This window comes from Drosophila subpulchrella, unplaced genomic scaffold (genome assembly GCF_014743375.2).
Source record: "Drosophila subpulchrella strain 33 F10 #4 breed RU33 unplaced genomic scaffold, RU_Dsub_v1.1 Primary Assembly Seq57, whole genome shotgun sequence".
NCBI classification, from domain to species: domain Eukaryota; kingdom Metazoa; phylum Arthropoda; class Insecta; order Diptera; family Drosophilidae; genus Drosophila; species Drosophila subpulchrella.
The window spans coordinates 835,909-856,335 of NW_023665694.1; the positions used below are offsets into that span (position 1 = coordinate 835,909).

The 20,427-nt window shown below is 38.3% G+C and overlaps 1 protein-coding gene across 9 annotated transcripts in view; it reads left to right on the forward strand.

The window, feature by feature from the left end:
• Positions 1 to 20,427, forward strand: part of LOC119562545 (nipped-B protein) — a 265,532-nt gene that overhangs the window by 85,966 nt on the left and 159,139 nt on the right. For 8 of the 9 annotated variants that reach the window (XM_037875745.1, XM_037875741.1, XM_037875740.1 and 5 more), the window contains 3 exons: positions 2,695 to 3,135; positions 11,514 to 12,200; positions 12,261 to 12,492. In XM_037875745.1, the coding sequence (XP_037731673.1) occupies positions 2,695 to 3,135; positions 11,514 to 12,200; positions 12,261 to 12,492 (1,360 nt within the window). The remainder of the gene's footprint in view (positions 1 to 2,694; positions 3,136 to 11,513; positions 12,201 to 12,260; positions 12,493 to 20,427) is intronic. The other variant, XM_037875747.1, reaches the window with a different exon arrangement.

Consider the following 20,427-nt stretch of genomic DNA (forward strand, 5'->3'; position numbering starts at 1 on the left):
AGCGTACTTGGAACTAGTTATTACGTCTAGCTACGGAGGCTAGACAAGCAGATCTCTTGCACGCAGTTCCAGAGTCAGCTTTTCAGCTCGTACCGCAGCCGACAGCTCATATTGAGGTCCAAGGAGAAAAAGAAGGACCATGTGCCCACAGATCATTATCGATCAACTCATTGGAAAGAGTGGCACCGGACAGGATGTCCGCCGGGTTCAAGGACGTGGGGACATTCCGCCATCGTTTTAGTCACCTCCTGGAACGTCGAAATTCGATTGGCGACGATAACATTAAACCGGGCAGGTTTTCCTTGAATCCAGGACAGCGCCACAGCAGAATCGCACCAGCAGAAATGCTTCCCAGCGTGCACCTTCAGATCTGCTACATCTGACATAAGGGGCGCCAGCAATCCAGCTTAGGTACAGTCTTCAGAGGCGACACTCGTGACTTCAAGCAAAGCAAAAGTGACTTTCGGATCGTGTACCTCTGAACTCGACATGAACACACGCACCATAAGCCTTGATGCTAACGTCACAGAATCCATGAATCTCCACATCGGCCGGCGATAATAGTGACCATCTAGGAAATTCGGCCCGCTGCGTCATAGCAAAGCTGCAAGACTTCTTCCACTCAGGGTGAAGAGCATGAGGAAGACTCTTATCCCAGGACAACTTCTCACGGAACATTTTCTGAAGAAATATCTTTGACCTTGTGATAACCGGATTGAAAAGTCCTAAAGGATCAAATTGAAGAAAGGACGATGCGCCTAGTTGGCTTTAAAGTTGACTGAAGCCGATCAAATGAAAACAGGAAGCGAGCAGTAGCAGGATCTCAAGCGAGCCTCAGAGTTTTTGCTGCCGTCATCTAACTTTAGAATCGACTACCGATCCTCTCCCGCTTATAGACAACACTGCAGCAACGTTGGACCACCACTTTCTCAAGCGAAATTGAGTCTTGGCGAGGATCCTTGATGCTTGCTGTATTATGTTGATAGCTTCATCCACAGAGGCACCTCCTGAAATTAGATCATCGACGTAAAAGTCGCGACGCAGAATTTCGGCCCCTTTGGAAATACGACTGCTCATCCTCAACCAACTGATGCATCGTTCGTACTGACAAAAATGAAGTCGGCCTTGTTGCATAAGTTACAGTGTCGTGCTTAGAACCTGCAACTCACCCTGGGTGTGATCCCGCCAACGAATACACTGCAAGTAGCTGTCCTCAGGAAAAACTCTGACACATCGGTTGACGAGCCTAGCGAGGTCTCGTGCTCAATTTTGGTGTGCATCGTCCTGACAAGTTCGGACACGGTCCATCGCTGCTGAACCCCGAAATGTCCAATTCTTCAAGTGGATGGCCTCGAAGTCATCGTACATGGCGACTTACTGGCCAGATGCTGAAAATAAGCTATGAGTCGGCTTACGACCAACTAAGGCAATAAGAACATTTAATAAATATAAAAGCTTATTAAGCTTTATTTACAAAGCTAGGTGGCGGCTGGTTACTGACCCGACACAGACAAACACATGCGAATCATACTTGTAGAATTCTGTACCATTCGCGATTTAGGTATCAATTTACGTACCATGTAAGTTCGTAGTAAAGATCTTTAACACAACAATTGCGTAAATGTCTTAATTCGTATATGTTTAACTTAATACCTGAATTTTACAGTTTGACATGGTGATACGAATCTTGTTTATCAAAACCATTAAAAAAAGGAATAAAAAACATCAATAAAAAAAGTAAAAGCGTGGCACTAAGACTCGAACCTGCGTCACATCGATTTCTAACCAAACGCTACGGATACAGCAGACCGGCCGCTGACAAGTTCTGAAATTGAATATTTCGGTACGACAAATCATGCAAAAACAAATATTTCTATTTTTTAAAAAGTAATTATATTTTTTAGGATTAGGGTAATCATTTTTAGAAAAGTTAATGCAAAACAATTTTATGTATTCGTAAGCACTTATATTTTTCACGAAATGCTAGATATAAGGAAATATTTTCTTGTTTGTTTTGGGTGACCCTTGCTTATGCCAACTATTCCTATATTTAACGCTTTTTGGATTTAAGGAAAATATCCTTGTCCTTAGATCGAATTTTCTTGTATCGCTCTATACCTCGGAACCTGTAGGTGATGTCATATAAGTTTGCGACTTTTACTCAGAAGGACCCAATTATTATGAAAAAGTTTAAATTGCTTGTGGAAATTTCAAAAGGTTCAATGTTTTGTTCCTGTGTAATCGAAACAAAATCCCATTTACACTTTCACAAAATTATTAAACATTTGGGAGCCAGACAGCTTTTAAGCGTTTTGGGCATTTGTGAGGGTAAGAGTCGACGTTCAACTCCGTTGTAATAAACTTAAGCTGTGCAGAACTCTCTACTTTTTACCATTCATGTGGGCGGCAGAAAACTTTCAGCGTTATGGTAAAAAACTTGCGCTGTGCAGGAATTTCTACTTTCTACCTTTTATAGGATCCGAGATCTCACAAAAATTTTGGAAAAAACATTAAAAAATCGCAACTTACCTATTTCTAGCGACAATAATAAAAAATATTATACAAAACATGCAGATTCACACCATTCCTTTTCAAAAGTTTTATATATAAGAATAAAAGATTATTTGAATAAAAAGTCAAGTAATGAGCTCCACTCTGGCGTTTGATTAAATAAACATGTTATTTATTTTGCAGGAGGACGAAGAGGAAATTGTAGATGATGAAGTTATTGAGAAAATACTCAACGCCATGGATGCCTGCTTGCTTATATGTAACATTTATTCTACAGTTAGCGACTTAAAATTTTTGCAAGAGGATAATATATCACACATCATAAAATTTACACAATTTCAACTACGTGAAACAATATTTCCTCTCAATGACCCGGTTTACACTGTGAAAAGTATGAAAAAAACCAATAACCGTAAAAAAATTAAGTCACATCAAGCTCACAACAGAAGTCTTCAACTATTTTACTCAAAAACTGTAGAGCTTTTAAAGGTGTTTGTAGCACTTTTTGACAAATGTGTCTTTGTTGATACAATAGTTCTACCATTGTCAACGTTGGCTATTGAGCCATTTTTCGTTGACAACATTGAAACGCTGCAATTTGTATGCTTGGAACTCGTAACTACAGTAAGTACCCAATATTTTACCAGGTCCAATTCCAGACCTGTTTCAGACTTCTTTACTAGAACTATATTCTTAAACCTTAGCACTTAATGGTGAGAGGTCTGTAAGTTGGGACAGTCAGCACTCACATATATTTTCCGCAAAACATTTGTATACCCTTGCAGAGGGTACTATGATTTCAGGCAGAAGTTTGCAAAGCAGTGAAGGAGACGTTTCCGACCCCATAAAGTATATATATTCTTTATCAGCATCACTAGACGAGTCGATCTAGCCTTGTCCGTCTGTCCATCTGTCCGTCTGACCATCTGTCCGTCTAACCGTTACTACGCAAACTAGTCTCTCAGTCTTCTTTGTTTCTGTTTGTTAAGTTTTAAGTTACCGTCCATACAAACCAACCAATTAATATTTGGACAAAATCCATGGTAAAATAAGTTTAATTTTACTTGTCATAAGTTTGCATTGTTACTCCGATAGCAGAATTGCGCCTGAAATATGAATTTCAGTATAGACCATTTAAAACAAGAAAGGAAGCCAGCTTCGACACGCCAAAGTTATAACCTTGCAGGTCGTTCCGTTGGAGCATTGTATATAAAGAGGTTTTCGAAAACTAAAAACTAATTATACAAATTTTAAAATAATGTTATATTTAAATTTATGTTTACCGAAAACTAAATATAACGGTCTATGTATTATTTTGAAATTAATTATCCGATCATTCTTATGGCAGCTATATGAAGAAGTCTTCCGATTTGATTTATATTTTATTCGAATTCTGAAATATTAAAATAATGATATTCCAAAGAGCGGAAGTAATTATGTCAAAAAACACCGAAGTTGTAATTTGATATTGATCATTCCTATGGGAGCTATAGGATATAGTTCACCGACCCGGCTCGTTCCGACTTATTTACTACCTGCAATAGAAATAAGACTTTTGGGAAGGTTTCATCATAATAGCTTTAAAACTGGGAGACTAGTTTGCGTAGCAACGGACAGACAATGGCTAGATTGACTCATCTAGTGATGCTGAACAAGAATATACATAAATAGAGGTCAGAAACGTCTCCTTCACTGCGTTGCAAACTTTTGACTTTATCCGATCATTCATATGGCAGCTATATGGTGAAGTCGTCCGTTTTGATTTACAATTTTTTAAATATTCTGAAATATTAAAAGAAATATATTCACAAGAGTCAGTCACAATCGTACTCTCTTTGAGATCAGCCTTGTCTTCGATCAGACAATTAAACTAAACAACAACAATCTAAACAACAAACAAATATTACGGTACAAGTGTAACGTAAGCCAGAGCGCTAGTGAACCTACGTTCCATAAATAAAACGAAGGCAAAATGCGGTATCCCCCGATCGAGGTCCTCTAGACTCCTCCAAAAATATAAAACTATTAAAAAAATCCAGGGCCCAAGTATGTCATTATTAAATATAATATACCAAACACAAACCTCGAAAACATATCCCTATTCGTAATCAAAAAAAATTGATTTTGCCTGTGGTGGTGAAGTTGAAGAATGCAAAACACTTAGAAACAGTTCACTCCTAATAGAAACCGCGCCCAACGTAAGCGTTGTCGTAAGTCTCCATAACTCTCTGAACTATGTATACGAAATGTGTAATTTATTCTAACGACCCTAGAGAAATTGACGAAAATATTATACTTAAAGAGCTCGCGCATCAGCAAATATCCGACGAAAAAATGTATCTTACGAAAGAAAACGGAAATCCTAAAGAGACAGGCCTTATTATTCTGACACTTAATTCCCACGTGGAGACGGCTCAAGCGACTCCTGCTACATGGAAACCAACTAAACTACCCAACTCCCCCACCTAACTAGTTTAATGCTAAAAATTTTGCAATGGAATATTAAAGTATATAGAAATAATTACCTATAATTACAAATAATTTTAGGAAACTTACCCCCCCACATAATTACCTTACAAGAAACCCACATATTCAACACAATATCCCTCCCCATACCCATAAACTTCTTAATATACTGCAGCGACTATACAAACGCATTTCATGGGACAACCATTCTAGTTCAAAAATGTATTCCTTACACCCAGCACCAACTGAACTTTGACCTTGATGCAATAGGCATTATGATAAATTCCAAATCTAAACTTACACTAATATCAACCTATGTATATATCTCCCCACAAACAATATCGCACAAACGACCTCAAAAACGTTCTTACCCGAAACAACCTTACCACATTCGTCTTTCAACAGTTGGCCAAACCAACATTTAACCTTAGGAAAGCAGACTGGCAACCTTTCTTAACACTTATTAAAAAATAACTCATCCAATTGGCCTATACATCTATCCCTCAAATTACAAAATTTTCCCTAAATGACACAGTTCCCTGTTGCAACCAGGAACTTAAAATTCTAAAAAACACAAAATGGGAATTACTTAAAAGGAACACTTACACTACAAACATTCGTGATTTAAAAAAAATGCTATATACAGAAGAACAATTAAAGTATCCAAGAAAACCGCCTTACACAACTTTACTTTTGAAATTAACCCTAAATCCAATACCAACTTCTCCGATGTAATTAAGAAACAAATTTCTCATAAGTACGTATATAAATTATCTCCTTTGTCAATTAGCCAACCAAATAGAAAACGACATATCCTTTATTGAATCGTTATCTGCCCTCAACTCCCTTAAAGGCTTTACCCCTGGCATGGACCGAATCTCCTATTTCATGATCCAACACACCCTATCTTTTATAATCAGAATTCTCAACCACTTCAATAATATACTAAATTCCCACATCCCACAAGACCCATCCTCAAACCACAAAAACCAGAAATCGAACCTAAATTATACAAACCAATTTCCCTAAATCCATGTCTTGCCAAAGTCTTAGACAAAATTATCGCCAAAAGGATGTGGTTCTGACGAACAAACTCATTCACAAGAACCAATTCGGATTTAAGAGGGGTATGGTATGTAGACCACCTAGCAACAAAGTCCCTCTCCTTAAAGCGCCACCTCTCGATTATTTCCCTGGACTTTTACAAGGCGTTTGACAAAATAGGCATTCACTCTATCATCCGAAAACTCCAAGAATGACAGCTAGGTTCCCCGAATTATCAACTACGTAGTCAATTTTATGACAAATAGGAAAATTAAGCGACCAAAATATGTCTATTAGCTTTCCTCTCAGGAACGGCATCCCACAAGGTTCTCCCATTTCCGTAATTCTTTTCCTAATCTTCTACAATCAATAATCACCCGCCCGAGGCAAATCAAATACACTGCTTACGCCGATGACTCACATAATTATCCAACACAAAATAAGTAAAAACCCCACAATAGATCTAACTTCCCTTTTCCAAAAAATTAAACATTAGTGCTCCTACTCATGAGCCTCCCTGTCAGTTTAAAACGCCAAAAAACGCCAAAGCCTACACATCTGTCGCTAACACAATTGCAAGTCTAAAATTCGAACCAGCTACTTAAACATCCGAGAAACCAAATACTCTCAAATACTCTAAAAAATAAATATAACAGAACCACCCTCTTAAATAAATTAAAAACGAAACTATGCAAGCCCCTAAACAAAATATTAAATCCATTCTCATTTCAAATTGAAATGATTACTGCCTGCCCATATACGGGAATGCTCCTAAACACCTTACTAACCAAAATGTTCAGGGGGCTGCGGGGGCTGAAGGTGGTGGCGTTGCTGGCGCTGGAGGGCGGTGGCGGCGAAGCGATGTGGCTGTCTTTGGTGGGGGTGCAGCGGACTGCTGCTGGGGGCGGCTGCCAATTTGTTACGCTTATGTGGCACCCCCACTCTAACGCCCAAAACTTTGATTTGTAAAGTTGTAGCGCTAGAAATTTTAACTGAAATGTTTTGGTTTCGTCAATACCTATCGATTGACCACGCCCAATCTAACGTCCACAAACACCCAAAACTTTTGTGATCTAGATAGGGCTGAAACCTTCCAAGGGTCTTGTCTCTATTGCAAGTCGTAAATAAGTTAGAAAGAGCCAAATTGTGCAATATAACATTTTTTCAGTTTTAGCACCGGTGTTTTTTTTTTACATATTAACTTATACTCCTAGGAGTATATTAATATTTCAGAATTTTGAATTAAATACTCAAATATCTGACGACTATATGTTTTAGCTGCCATAAATATTGACAGTATTCTCGTCTACTCTGGTATATAGCTGTTTTTTTATTATTTCAGAATTACGAATAAAGTTTAAAAAAAAATCGGACTACTATATCAAAGCTGCCATAGGAAGAATCGCAAAATTAATGTCAAAGTAATACAAAAATCGTTTTATTTCTTTTTCCACAAAACTACTAGTATGCTTTTTGCCGATAAGAAGAAAGAAAGTAAAATGTAGCGTGATGTATTGTGATTATTTTTAAGTTTTCTAAGCAAAACAAACGGTAGCCATGAAATACCAAAGGCGTATATCATTCAAGAAAACGTATCAATCTATTGGGTTGGCAAGAAAGTCATGTCGTTTTTTTTCAATATTTTCAAAGATGATTTATTTATATCAGGACTTATAATTAATCAATTATGTATTGGCCGTTTTGTTCGACCACTAATGACCATCTCTCGGGCAGCTGCATAATTCCGCGCTCGAAGAACTTTTGGTCTTTTCCAGCAAAGAATCGAGACAAGTGGTTTTCGACAGCCTCATCTGAATCAAAGTTTTTACCATTCAAAGAGTTTTGAAGAGAGCGAAACAAATGGTAATCTGAAGGTGCTAAGTCCGGACTATAAGGTGGATGTGGTAGCACTTCCCAATTCAGCTCCGTTAATTTTTGCCGAGTGACCAAAGATGTGTGGGGCCTAGCGTTGTCATGGTGAAAGACTATACCCTTGCGATTAGCTAGTGCCGGCTCCTTTTCTTTAATTTTTTCCGCCAAATTGGATAGCTGGCGACAGTACACATCTGAATTGATGGTTTCATTCCGTCCCAGCAGCTCAAAGTGCACTACACCCTTCCAATTCCACCAAACAGACAGCATAACTTTCCTCTGATGGATATCGGCCTTTGATGTGGCTTGGGCTGGCTCATCTTTCTTGCTCCATGATCTTTTTCGTTGGACATTATTGTAAACAACCCACTTTTCGTCGCCAGTAATGATCCGCTTCAAAAAAGGATCGTTTTTAATCCGTTGCAGCAGAGAATAGCAGATGTTGATACGCTTAGTTAGGTGAATTTCCTTTAAGTTATGCGGAACCCAAACATCGAGCTTGCTTACGTAGCCAAGTTTCTTCAAATGGTTTTCAACCGTTGTATGCGACACACTGAGCTTCTCTGACATCTCCCGCGTTGAATAGCGCCGGTTTTCATCCAGCAAAGCCTGAATTTGTTCGTCAAAAACGGCCGATGGTCGACCAGAACGTGGGGCGTCTTTAACTCCAAAATCTCCAAGCCTGAATTTGGCAAACCAGCGCTGACATTGGCGATCACTCATGGCATCTTTACCATACACTTCGCACAATTTTTCGCGAGCTTCGACCGCTTTTTTTCCTTTTCGGAAGTAAAAAAGCAAAATATGCCGAAAATGCTCACTTTGGTCCTCCATGTTTAATTTGCTATAGCTTCCACAAATGTTATCGAATAATTACCAAATTTTCGTCGATAGTACCTAAGACAATAAGCTTTAAAACGATACTAAAAAGTGTGACCCTGGTGCTCGATTAGTCGTAAATAAATTAGATTAAAAACGATTACTAAAAAAAACGACATGACTTTCTTGCCCACCCAATAATAGCATCTGAGAGTCGAAGCACTCGACTAAACACACCAAAAATTGTTTTTATTTATCTAATAATAATGTCCAAATTTTTTTTATTTTTTTTTAATATATTTAACCACTACGCTACCAAAAAATGATTTTTGTTAAGAGACATAAGTAGACTTAAAACATTAAAAAAAAAACAAAAATTAATTAGAGTCTAAACACTCCAAATTCTTCAAAATAGATCGTTTACAATTTAGAGTTGAAATTTAAAAACAACAAAATACGTGAAAAAAGAAATAGTTGGGTACGATTTTAGCTGTGGTGTTACTATTATCTGTCCAAAAAAGGAAACATGAAAGAATAAATAGTTGTGTTATTATTATACCCGTTACTCGTAGATTAAAAGGGTATACTATATTCGTCGGGAAGTACGTAACAGGCAGAAGGAAGAGTTTCCGACCCCATAAAGTATATATATATGATTGATCAGGATCACTAGCCGAGTCGATCTAGCCATGTCCGTCTGACCGTCTGTACGTATGAACGCTGAGATCTCGGAAACTATAAGAGCTACAATACTGGGATTAGGCATGCAGATTCCTGAGATTCCTGCGCAGCGCAAGTTTGTTTCAGCAGAGTGCCACGCCCACTCTAACGCCCACAGACCGCCCAAAACTGTGGCTCCTACAGTGTTGATGCTAGAGTAAAAATTTTAACTGAAAGCGATTGACCCAAAAAAAGTTTGCCACGCCCACTTTAACGCCCACAAACATCAAAAAATCGTAAATCTGTCTACCGCCGGTAGGTGGCGCATTTAAATCTCTCTTTGCTGCTTGCATATTTCCATTCATGTCCGTCTGTCCGTTTCTACGCAAACTATTCTCTCAGTTCTAAAAACTGAATTTAAAACCTTTCCAAAAAGTCTTATATCTTTTGCAGGTAGTATATAAATCGAAACCAGCCGGATCGGACAACTATATCTTATAGCTCCCATAGGAATAATCGGGGAAAAAATGTAAAAAAATTATATCTCTGGTGTTTTTTTAACATATTACCTCCTTTCCTTGGAAATAACGTTTTTTAATTAGTTTTGAATTTCGAATTAAATTTTATCAAAATCGTTAGACTATATCATATAGCTGCCATAGGAACGATCGGAAAATTAGTTTGAAAATAATATGAAACAAATTATAGCTTCGGTGTTTTTTTGACATATTATCTTATACTATTGGGAATATTATTTTTTGTATTTTTAAATTTAATAATTATAACTGCAAGGGTACACAATCTTCGGCTTGCCGAAGTTTACTTCCTTTCTTGTTTTGATATATTTTTATACCCGTTACTCGTAGAGTAAAAGGGTATACTAGATTCGTCGGAAAGTATGTAACAGGCAGAAGGAAGCGTTTCCGACCCTATAAAGTATATATATTCTTGATCAGGATCACTAGCCGAGTCGATCTAGCCATGTCCGTCTGTCCGTCTGTCCGTCTGTCCGGATGAACGCTGAGATCTTGGAAACTATGAGAGCTAGGCTATTGAGATTTGGCGAGCCGATTCCTGAGCTTCTTACGCAGCGCAAGTTTGTTTCAGTAGAGTGCCACGCCCACTCTAACGCCCACAAACCGCCCAAAGCTGTGGCTTCTACAGTTTTGATGCTAGAGTAAAAATTTAAACTGAAATGTATTGTTCTCATCAATACCTATCGATTGGCCCAAAAAAAAGTTTGCCACGCCCACTTTAACGCCCACAAACCGCCCACAAACTTCAAAAAATCGTAAATATGAACGCGGATATCTCGGAAACTATCAAAGATAGAGTATTGGGATTTCAGATTTAGATTCCGTAGCCTTGTACGCAGCGCAAGTTTGTTATGCGAATATGCCACGCCCACTCTAACGCCCACAAGCCGCCCAAGCCTGTGGCGCCCACAATTTTTATGCTAGATTAAAAATTTTAACTGAAATGTATTGGTCTCGTCAATGCCTATCGATTGATCCAAAAAAAAATTTGCCACGCCTACCCTAACGCCCACAATGCTTAAATCTGTCTTCCGCCGGTAGGTGGCGCATTTAAATCTCGCTTTGCTGCTTGCATATTTCCATTTCCCTTTGGTCCCTTTAGCTGAGTAACGGGTATCTGATAGTCGAGGTACTCGACTATAGCGTTCTTCCTTGTTATTTTTATGAAAAATCAACTTAGTGCAGTAAAAGCATTTTTAACTCTTATTTTACTATTTTATATATTTATATATTTTATACATATATTAAAAAAAAGCAGATTTCTGAGAGAGCTTCCAATATTTTTTGCATCCATTTTAAAAATACCCCGTCGGGCATCCGACTGCGGGAATTCCAAACGACGCATTTGAAAGCAAACGCCAGCCGCTCCGAAGGTACAGGGCTACTAGGGTAAAAAAAGAAAAAAACACAAAAAATATTGTATTGTATTGTATATTTATCCTAATACCATATCACGATATTAATATAAATTATTTTTATATAAAAAATATTGATATATAGATTTTTTATATAATATTGCTTCTTACTACGCTTCTTACTTTGTTATCCTTTTGGTAATCATATGTTTGAAAATATCTGTTTTAAATTATATCAACATTTTTTCAGATATTTCGAAAGGACAGATACGATAAAATTAGAAACAGTATCCTAGGAGACATTTTGACATCAATTGATCGCTTACCTTCATCAAAAAAAAATCTTCGCCCATATAAACTTACAAATAATGGAGGAAATATTCAAATGGTTACAGCACTTGTTCTACAACTTATTCAGTGTGCTACAATTTTACCAGACTCACTTTGTGATAACGGAAAATTAAGTAATAAGTCTCAAGAGAGTGTTGTTATTGACGAAAATACTACAGGCGGAGATAAAAAACCTGTAAAACCAAATCAGGATATATTGGTTTTACAAAAGTATGATGTAGCTGTCAGTATTGGTGGAAATTTCTTAACAACTTTTTTAAACAAATGCAAGTCACGGTCCAATGAAACTGATTTTCGACCTCTTTTTGAAAATTTTATTCATGATCTACTGGCCACCGTTAACAAGCCTGAATGGCCCGCATCTGAATTGTTACTTTCTCTTTTGGGAACAATGCTGGTCCGATATGTGTCTGATAAAGGTATAGAACAAAGTATTCGCTTAGTTTCATTGGATTACCTTGGCATAGTAGCTGCACGATTGCGCAAGGACACTGTTGAATCTCGATGTAAGGTTAACATAATTGATTCAATGATAATGTCCATAAAAGTAGAACAAGAAAAGGAGGGCGACTTTACAGAGAACAGTGTAAGTAATAAGTTCGACTTTAAATTTTATAAAAGTATCTTACTGTAGTAAACTTTACAGGATCAATTTGAATTCCATCCCGAGGAGCGGAGAACAGAGTTTCTACAAAAAATACTTCTCGATTTTCTAGCTGTAAACGCTCAAGAAGAAAATTTAATCTGGGACTATGCTCGTCATTTTTATTTGGCACAGTGGTATCGGGATGTAATTTATCAAAGACGTCAAATAAAGGATGGTAAAAAAGGTTTGGCTGTGAGGAAGTCTAAAAGTCGAACTAAGCACAGGACTGATGGTATGTTTATAAATATTGGAATCGGATTTTAAGAGTTAAAACCCTTTGTTGCTAAAGTAATAGCTCCAAACCAACTACACTAGTTTACAAAACAACATTTTAAAACTGTCCCAAGAAGGATAATGGTAGATTCTGGTAGAGTTGGACCCCCAGATCACGAAAAAGAAGTCAAAAATATTTTAAATAAATAGCTGTTTTTAAAAGATTTTTAAAGAAAATTTAGGTCGGAAACAGAATTGCGCCACGAAATATCGGATATATTGGAAAAGCTATTTAATGAAATTAACATGTAACTGACTCTTACCACCACTTTCGGTATACATATGTATAATTAAATATTATTATTTATTCAATTCCTATATGTTTGTTTGCTTCAATGATTTTTATCAACTGCCGCTTATTATCGATTGTCGTTTTAACAACGTTAAAAACAAAAGTTTCACACCACTACAGCCGACTTGTCGATAAGTGTGTGTGTCGTTGCGTTTATTATATGTAAATGTAACGACTGAAAGATTTTGCCTACTCTCCCCTTTAAAACAATCTTAAAAATTATTTTAAAAAATAACAACAATTCCTTAACATTTTTACTGGTAAGCTACACATTTTAGATTTAAAATGACATTGCAAAATCTCGGAGCCACGATTTCTCCAGTTGGCATTGTCTAAAACACACATATTAAATTTTTTATTAAAGTACTCATGAATGTCTTGCCTTGCTTCCACCATCATACAAAAATGTTCATATTTTCCCCAGTTTTTCAACAATAGTTGTTATATAACATTGTTAAATATCAATGGACAATGACGACCGAGGTATAGGCAAAAACCAAGTATTTTGTTAACATTTTTTAATCGGCCCAGCAGATCAGCCGCAATCATGGCGCCCGTTTAAAACGCGTTTAAAGAGCCAAGTGCGCGCTCGCGCCCTCTGCGGGCAATTTCATTTTCGACAATTTCCGAAACCATCTGCGGTAAAAGAAGGTTTCTACATTATTTCTAAAGGTATAAAGTGTCCGAAACGCAAAAAAAAAAAATCGAAACAAAAGTTCCTGGCTACCCCCTTAAGCCAACGATTGTTTGTTTCTTGCATTTTACCCAACACACTACCGACAATGTTGACGAATTCACTTCCGAGTGAAAACTGGTGACACGAAATTTAAAATTTTACGTTTACTTGCTTCTTGGATTTTATGTTTAAAAAACTTCTGCTATTTTTTAATTTAAACGCGAAATATACAAATTTTTTTAACATAAAAATTAAATGTACCAATAATGATTACCTTTGGCCTTTTCCTGATATATGTCCGTTCTTGTTTCGTTACATATTTTAAAATTAATCTTCTATTTAAGAATACTTATATGTATTGCTTTCTTTAGTACCTATCAAATACTCATAATTTTAAGTGTTTCAGAAGTGCCAGGGCAAAGATTTATGCAAGTTTTTAGCCACAGTTCTTGGTACTTTCCTTTTTATCGTTTGCACCTTATTAAAATGGCGACATCATATTTCCCATAGAACCTTGTAGGGTACCGTGACAATGTTCTGTATTTTAATACCATTGCAGGGGTATTATGATTTCAGTCAGAAGTTTGCAACGCAGTGAAGGAGACGTTTCTATGCAAACTAGTCTCTCAGTTTTAAAGCCATCGGGCTGAAACTTTCCCAAAAGTCTTCGTTCTTTTACAGATAGTAAAAAGGGCAATACGATCCCCTATTGTCAAGGTTGTCCGAAAAAAGTTATGTCATTGTTCTTGACCTACTCCACTTTTGGCGTCAGCACACCCCCTTAATAAAGCTTTAGCACACCATGATTTCGAATTCTTCTTCACATTACAAATTTATTGAATAATATTTAGGTCGGCGTGTGCCGGTGTTGAGTAACATAATATTGGCTAATTCATATGGGGGTTAAATTAATTGACAATTATTTAATTAGCGGAGTATCGATTCTTCCACCTGTGAAAGTGCACACATCAGCAAAATGCTGACTATTCACTGACTACAAACGTCGCTCAGAGGGCTCTTGCAATTGTCATACAATTACAAGGCTGATACTCGCCGCTGAAAAATTAACATTTAATTATTATATTTAAAAATGGTAAAATGTATAAAAAGAGGAAAGTATATCTAAATGATTATATATATGAAATAATTATTGTATATGGATATTATTATGTGAACTCCTAAAAGATTAATTCTTTGTCTTAACTAAGAAAGTATTAACATTACCCAAAAACAAATTCTTATCTAGACGGAAAAGGACAATGACCGTTAGTACGGTGGAGATAATGATTGCTTTTTCGGTTTTATTTCAATGGGCAAGTGGTGAAAAATCTAGACGGAAGGTCTCAATATATAAGTACTCTAATTCACTCACTGCTATTGGCAGTTTGGCTTTGGATAACAAGTATAGAATTCTTACGTTAAACTGTGGATCGTTGTTTATAGTCTTTGCTAAAGCTTCTGAAGTGATCATGGTGCACGGATATATATATATATATATTTATAAGAAAGGAACCGTGTTCCGACGAACTTACCCTCCTTTTAATCCTGGGCGATGAGATCTCGACGCTCCGGATCCTGGGCTTTGGGAGATTTTAGAATTGGTTTATACATATATATACGTGCAAGACTTGATGGCGGTTTACAAAAACAAAACACAAAAATTACGTTACACAAAAAAAATAACACTATCGCAGTATAGATATGTATGTATGCATGCATCGTATGAGAGCTCCGCCGGTTATCGGGACTTTCTAATGGGTGAAGTTGATTCTAGGGAAACGTCAAGACATCCTTCTGGACACCAGCCTTCTTCCAGTCATGGTCTGTGTTGATGGGAGTTGTACTTCTAGACCACTGTCAGGGAGAGATCAGAACAATTTCTGTCTGACTTCTCTATTTGGCTGGGGTCTTTTATTCCGGACTAGAGCTTTCGCTAGACCCCCCCCCCCCCCCCCCCCCATATAACTAGGTGTTCCAACCTAGGGGTACTGTTTCTCTATTTCCCCTATTTTAGAAGTCAACGGCCGACTGGTGCACTTTGCCACCTTACTGGAGTACGGTTACGAGCATGTCGATCGTGGTCGTTGTTCTGGCCACGCGACACCCATGAGTTGTCGAATTGTTTTTGCTATTTTGCCCTTATCAATCGGAGTGTGGTTAGTCATTAGGGGCCCCTACCTACCCTCAACTTATGGCAGTTGTTTTGCCGGTGTTAGTCTTCTATGGGGGAGGGCGTTCGAATTTAATTTGATCAAAATCGGACGACTATATCATATAGCTGCCATAGAAACGATCGTAAGATCGCGCTATTTTTTATATTTGGGCTTATAATTAGCAAATTAACAGAAAAAAGGCGTGGCACCGCCCCTTTTTGGAAGAAATTTCTTGTTATATCATAAAAAATAATATAAAAATAGTGTTGGGGCGGTGCGGCTTGATCGATGGAAGTAGTTGAAGCCCCAAGACTGAATGGTACCCAAAAAACACGGGAGTAGTTTTGGGATTTTTACACGACGAGCGTAAGTGTTTATTAGTATACTTTGAAACATGAACTGCCTAAGCCTAACTTAACTTAAGCGCTCCAGAGCAGAGCGGAGACTTAGGGGAGAGATGAAGAGGGAGAGCGGACGGCAGTGCGAGCGCGCGAGATGTAAACATCTGGATAAAACTGCCGCTCGACACTGCCTCCTGAAATTAAACGCCCTTTTGACGTGAACATTCTCCCCCCCTTGCGAGGACACCCGTAGCAAGAACCTCAGGATAGTAGGCTCAGGAATACGTTGGAAGTGTAGATCGGTCGTCCGTATGTAGGAGAGTGTGGTGGTCCTTTCCACACTTGTGGCAGTGATGACCACTACGGCAGGAGTCCTTGGTATGATTGTGAGCCAAGCAATTGGAGCAGTACTTCTGGATATGTACTTCCTGGAGCCGATTCTGGGGGCTTAGCCGTAGAAAGTGGTGGCACTTCCGTAGATGATGGATTTTTTGGCAGACTCGGCATTGGTAGGATTTAATACCTCGAGTACGTCTGCCATCCAAGGATGGGTATGGAACCCAATACTCGGATGGAGTATTCTTAGGAGGGACTTTTTGTACGGAAACTTGCGCTGAATAGGACGAAATGATGTGTGGAACTGAGGCGGTTACTGGCCTTGGAGGGTCGGATGGAATCGTCGGAGTAGTAGGGCCGCTGTTTCGATGCAGCAATGTGTGATGCCGATCTTGGCAAGTGAGACAGTTGTGAGCGCTTGTGCAATCCCGGAATTGATGGCTAGTTGCAAAGCAATTGGAGCACAACTGCTTCCTTTGAATATAGGCTAGGCGATCGTCTACCGTCATCTGTAGGATGCGTGGACATATACGCACGTGGTGGTTCTTCTTGGAACACAGATCGCAGCCCTTGGATATCGGAACTAACCTTGTGTTGAAGGAATTTATTTTTGGAAATTCTGCCACTCGATTTGTGTCTTTGGACTGAACGTGGTGGAAATTGGCAGATCGGAAGCTATCGACGGCCTCAAGAGTTCGATGGCGCTCTGTCAAATATGAATCAAGCTCAAGCCACGTAGGAATTTCGGCTTTATTTGGATGGATTGCTCCCATAATGAGAGAGTGAGCTTTGGTAGTTTTGTCGAGCACATATAAACCAGGATAGGGTCCCAATTCTCAATATTAACACCGGAAAATTTTAAGGAAGTTAAGCAACCTTGAAAAGTGCGTTGAAGTTCCTTTAAGGCTGCTCCCGACTCCTGTGCTATGGATTGCACATTGAAAAGTGTTTTCAGGTGACTGTTCACCTGCAATCGCTTATTTTCGAAACGCTCAGTTAGGTTATTCCAGGCTGAGCGAAAGCCATCATTGGTGAGTGGGGATCTTGAAACTATGGAATGAGCTTCGCCACTTGTTTTTGGATTTAAGTGGAATAATTTTTCAACGGGCGTTAGACTCGGATTGTCTATGTATATTGCCGTGAAAAGGTCCCGGAAAGTCGGCCAGCGAAGATAGTCGCCAGAGAAAACCTCTGTGTCGATAGGAGGGAGCCGACAGCCATTAGACGTGGAATTTCGGGACGGAGTTACTGGAGCTTGAGGTATTTGGGAGGAGCCTTTTTGGATTTGTTCCATCAGCTGCGCGGCAAATATTTCGTAAGTGGAGTACGTTTGGTAATACGTGGACTTAAGTATGGATTTTGTGTCTGCGGCGCTCTCGCCTGCAGATATAATGCTGTCGGAGCATATGTCGTATGCTGCCTTTACCGTTTGCCACAAGGAATTGAGGTGATCGCGACGGATGTTACAGGCGGATAACGTTGGTGTAGGAGCACCTGGAGCGTTCACAGTGGCCTCAAAGTGGATCAGACAGTCAGCTGTGGCCATAAATCGGGTTAAAGCGGATTTGACTGATGTTGCCATGACGTTAAATAATTTAGAATTTTAATTCAGATGTAAGGAAACGGATTGGAATCAAATTGGAATTTAGGAACCAATTAAGATTGTAAATATATACGGTCACACTGTCGGATAGGCAATAAATATTTATTATATCGGATGGTCGGACTTATGTAAGGAATTACGGACTTTAATATTGTTTGTTTGAAAGGAACACTTTTTGTGAGCTCTTGACCCACTGTGCACTGGCGATATACGTATGTATGCACACTGTACATATGTACATATGTGGGGTGCGAATAGCGGAATAACGTTGCGGGAATTGGAAAGACTTCGCTTATGTTTGTATGTCGGTGCGTTTGTTTGTCACCTGCACAACTAAATTGCAAACGATTTGCTGGAGTAAATTTGTGGATATTGTCACTTTGTTTTTAATTTTAGCCGTATTTGTAGGTCGAGAAAAGTAGTTGGAGTGGAGTGTATTAGAAAAAAGTAGTTCGAGTGGACTGTATTAGATTGTTTTTGTAAATATACACATGCTGCTGGAACACAGTAAAAAATAAAGAGTGCAAATCCTAAGGACAATCTTTATGATCGGGAATTTTTTACTGTGGCTGAGTTATATTTTACACACAATTGGAATTGAAAATATATTTGAGAAATATATTTGTTGAATAGTAGCACTGAAATATCTTCTGGAATTGTTTCAAGTGTACAATTGTGGGCAAAGGAAACTGGAATATTGTCGGGCACAAGTAACGGAATCGAAATACATATATTAAATGCCGTTGCGTCGGATTAATCACTTTTGGATTTAGACAATATATCATACAGAAAGTTAGTCGAAATAGGGTTCGAAAAACTGGCGTATGACCGGCAATTATAGTAAGCGGAACTTATCTGGAGCGGTTCAAGCCTGCTGGGACAAAATCAAAGAAAACTCCAGGAGAGGAAAATACAAACATTTTAAAATCCGGCTTCGACTGGACCAAAATGTTGGGGCGGTGCGGCTTGATCGATGGAAGTAGTTGAAGCCCCAAGACTGAATGGTACCCAAAAAACACGGGAGTAGTTTTGGGGTTTTTACGCGACGAGCGTAGGTGTTTATTAGTACACTTTGAAACATGAACTGCCTAAGCCTAACTTAACTTAAGCGCTCCAGAGCAGAGCGGAGACTTAGGGGAGAGATGAAGAGGGAGAGCGGACGGCAGTGCGAGCGCGCGAGATGTAGACATCTGGATAAAACTGCCGCTCGACACTGCCTCCTGAAATTAAACGCCCTTTTGACGTGAACAAATAGATAAGAATATACTTACCCTAAAAACAAAACTTAATATAAATTTGAATATTTTTGATTTGGATTTATATTGATATAATGAACATATATGTGGCTCCGCCTATTTTTTACATGTTACCGCCCTTACGCGCAGCCGCACTAGGTGAATTTATTAATAATTATATTATATTATAATAATCCAGCCGTGGATTTGATTAAATTTGAAGCTGCTCTTCTCTGAGCCCTTTCTCCCGACAAGAAATAATGAAATTTTGGCCTGCCTATCGATCTGCGCCTATTTATGCAAGTCTCAGTTTGGGATGTAGGCCAAGTTGAGTACTTTCTTTTGAAATGATTCAAATTTCTTTTGCAAGACGTCCATTTGCGGGACAATCTATAACAAAAAGCTCTCTTTCTCTTTGTTTTTTTTAAAACATCCTCATAAGCATCTGAACCAGCTATCGAAGATCTAAATCTGTCAAATATTTGCCTGCTTTGTCTCTCTAGAACTCCAAATCCCAATCAATTTTGTATTGGCCAACCTGAGGTTGTGACCTAAAAAGGTAAATTGCGACGAAAGTGCGCAAAAGTGCACTTTATGATTGCATTCATATGAACAAGAACTGAACTACCGACAATACAGTGTAATTATTAAGGTGAAACTCACTTAATATCTCTATTTAAAGTTAATTTTTATTGTAAATTTGTACACGTAAAGCGACTATTAAAAACACTCAATTACAGGGACAGCACAAACAAATCCAACTTGCGACGACCACAAACATATAGTACAAACCGCTCTCTTACGATGCCTTTACAACTTGTTTGATAACTTAGTTTGGTGCCTTATTTTTATAATTTTAAACCGACTCATTTTTTCGCAAAGTAGCTTTCGTGCGCCTGTGACACCGAACAGCTGTTTTAACAGCCGATATTTTAACAGATCGTGACTCTGTTAAAATTTCTGTTACGTCACATTGAGGTTTGATGTTTTCCCAACACTTTGACGTCATTAGATTTTAGTTTTAACGATTTTCAAAAAATGGATTTTTGGCCACAAAAAGTGGTCAGCCAGCCTATAGTGGATCGGTGGGAAAATAATATGAAACAAATTATAGCTTCGGTGTTTTTTAACATATAACCTCCTACGCTTGGAAATAACATTTTTTAAATAATTCTAAATTTCTAATTTAATTTTATCAAAATCGGACGACTATATCATATAGCTGCCATAGGAACGATCGAAAATCGATTTAGCGTCG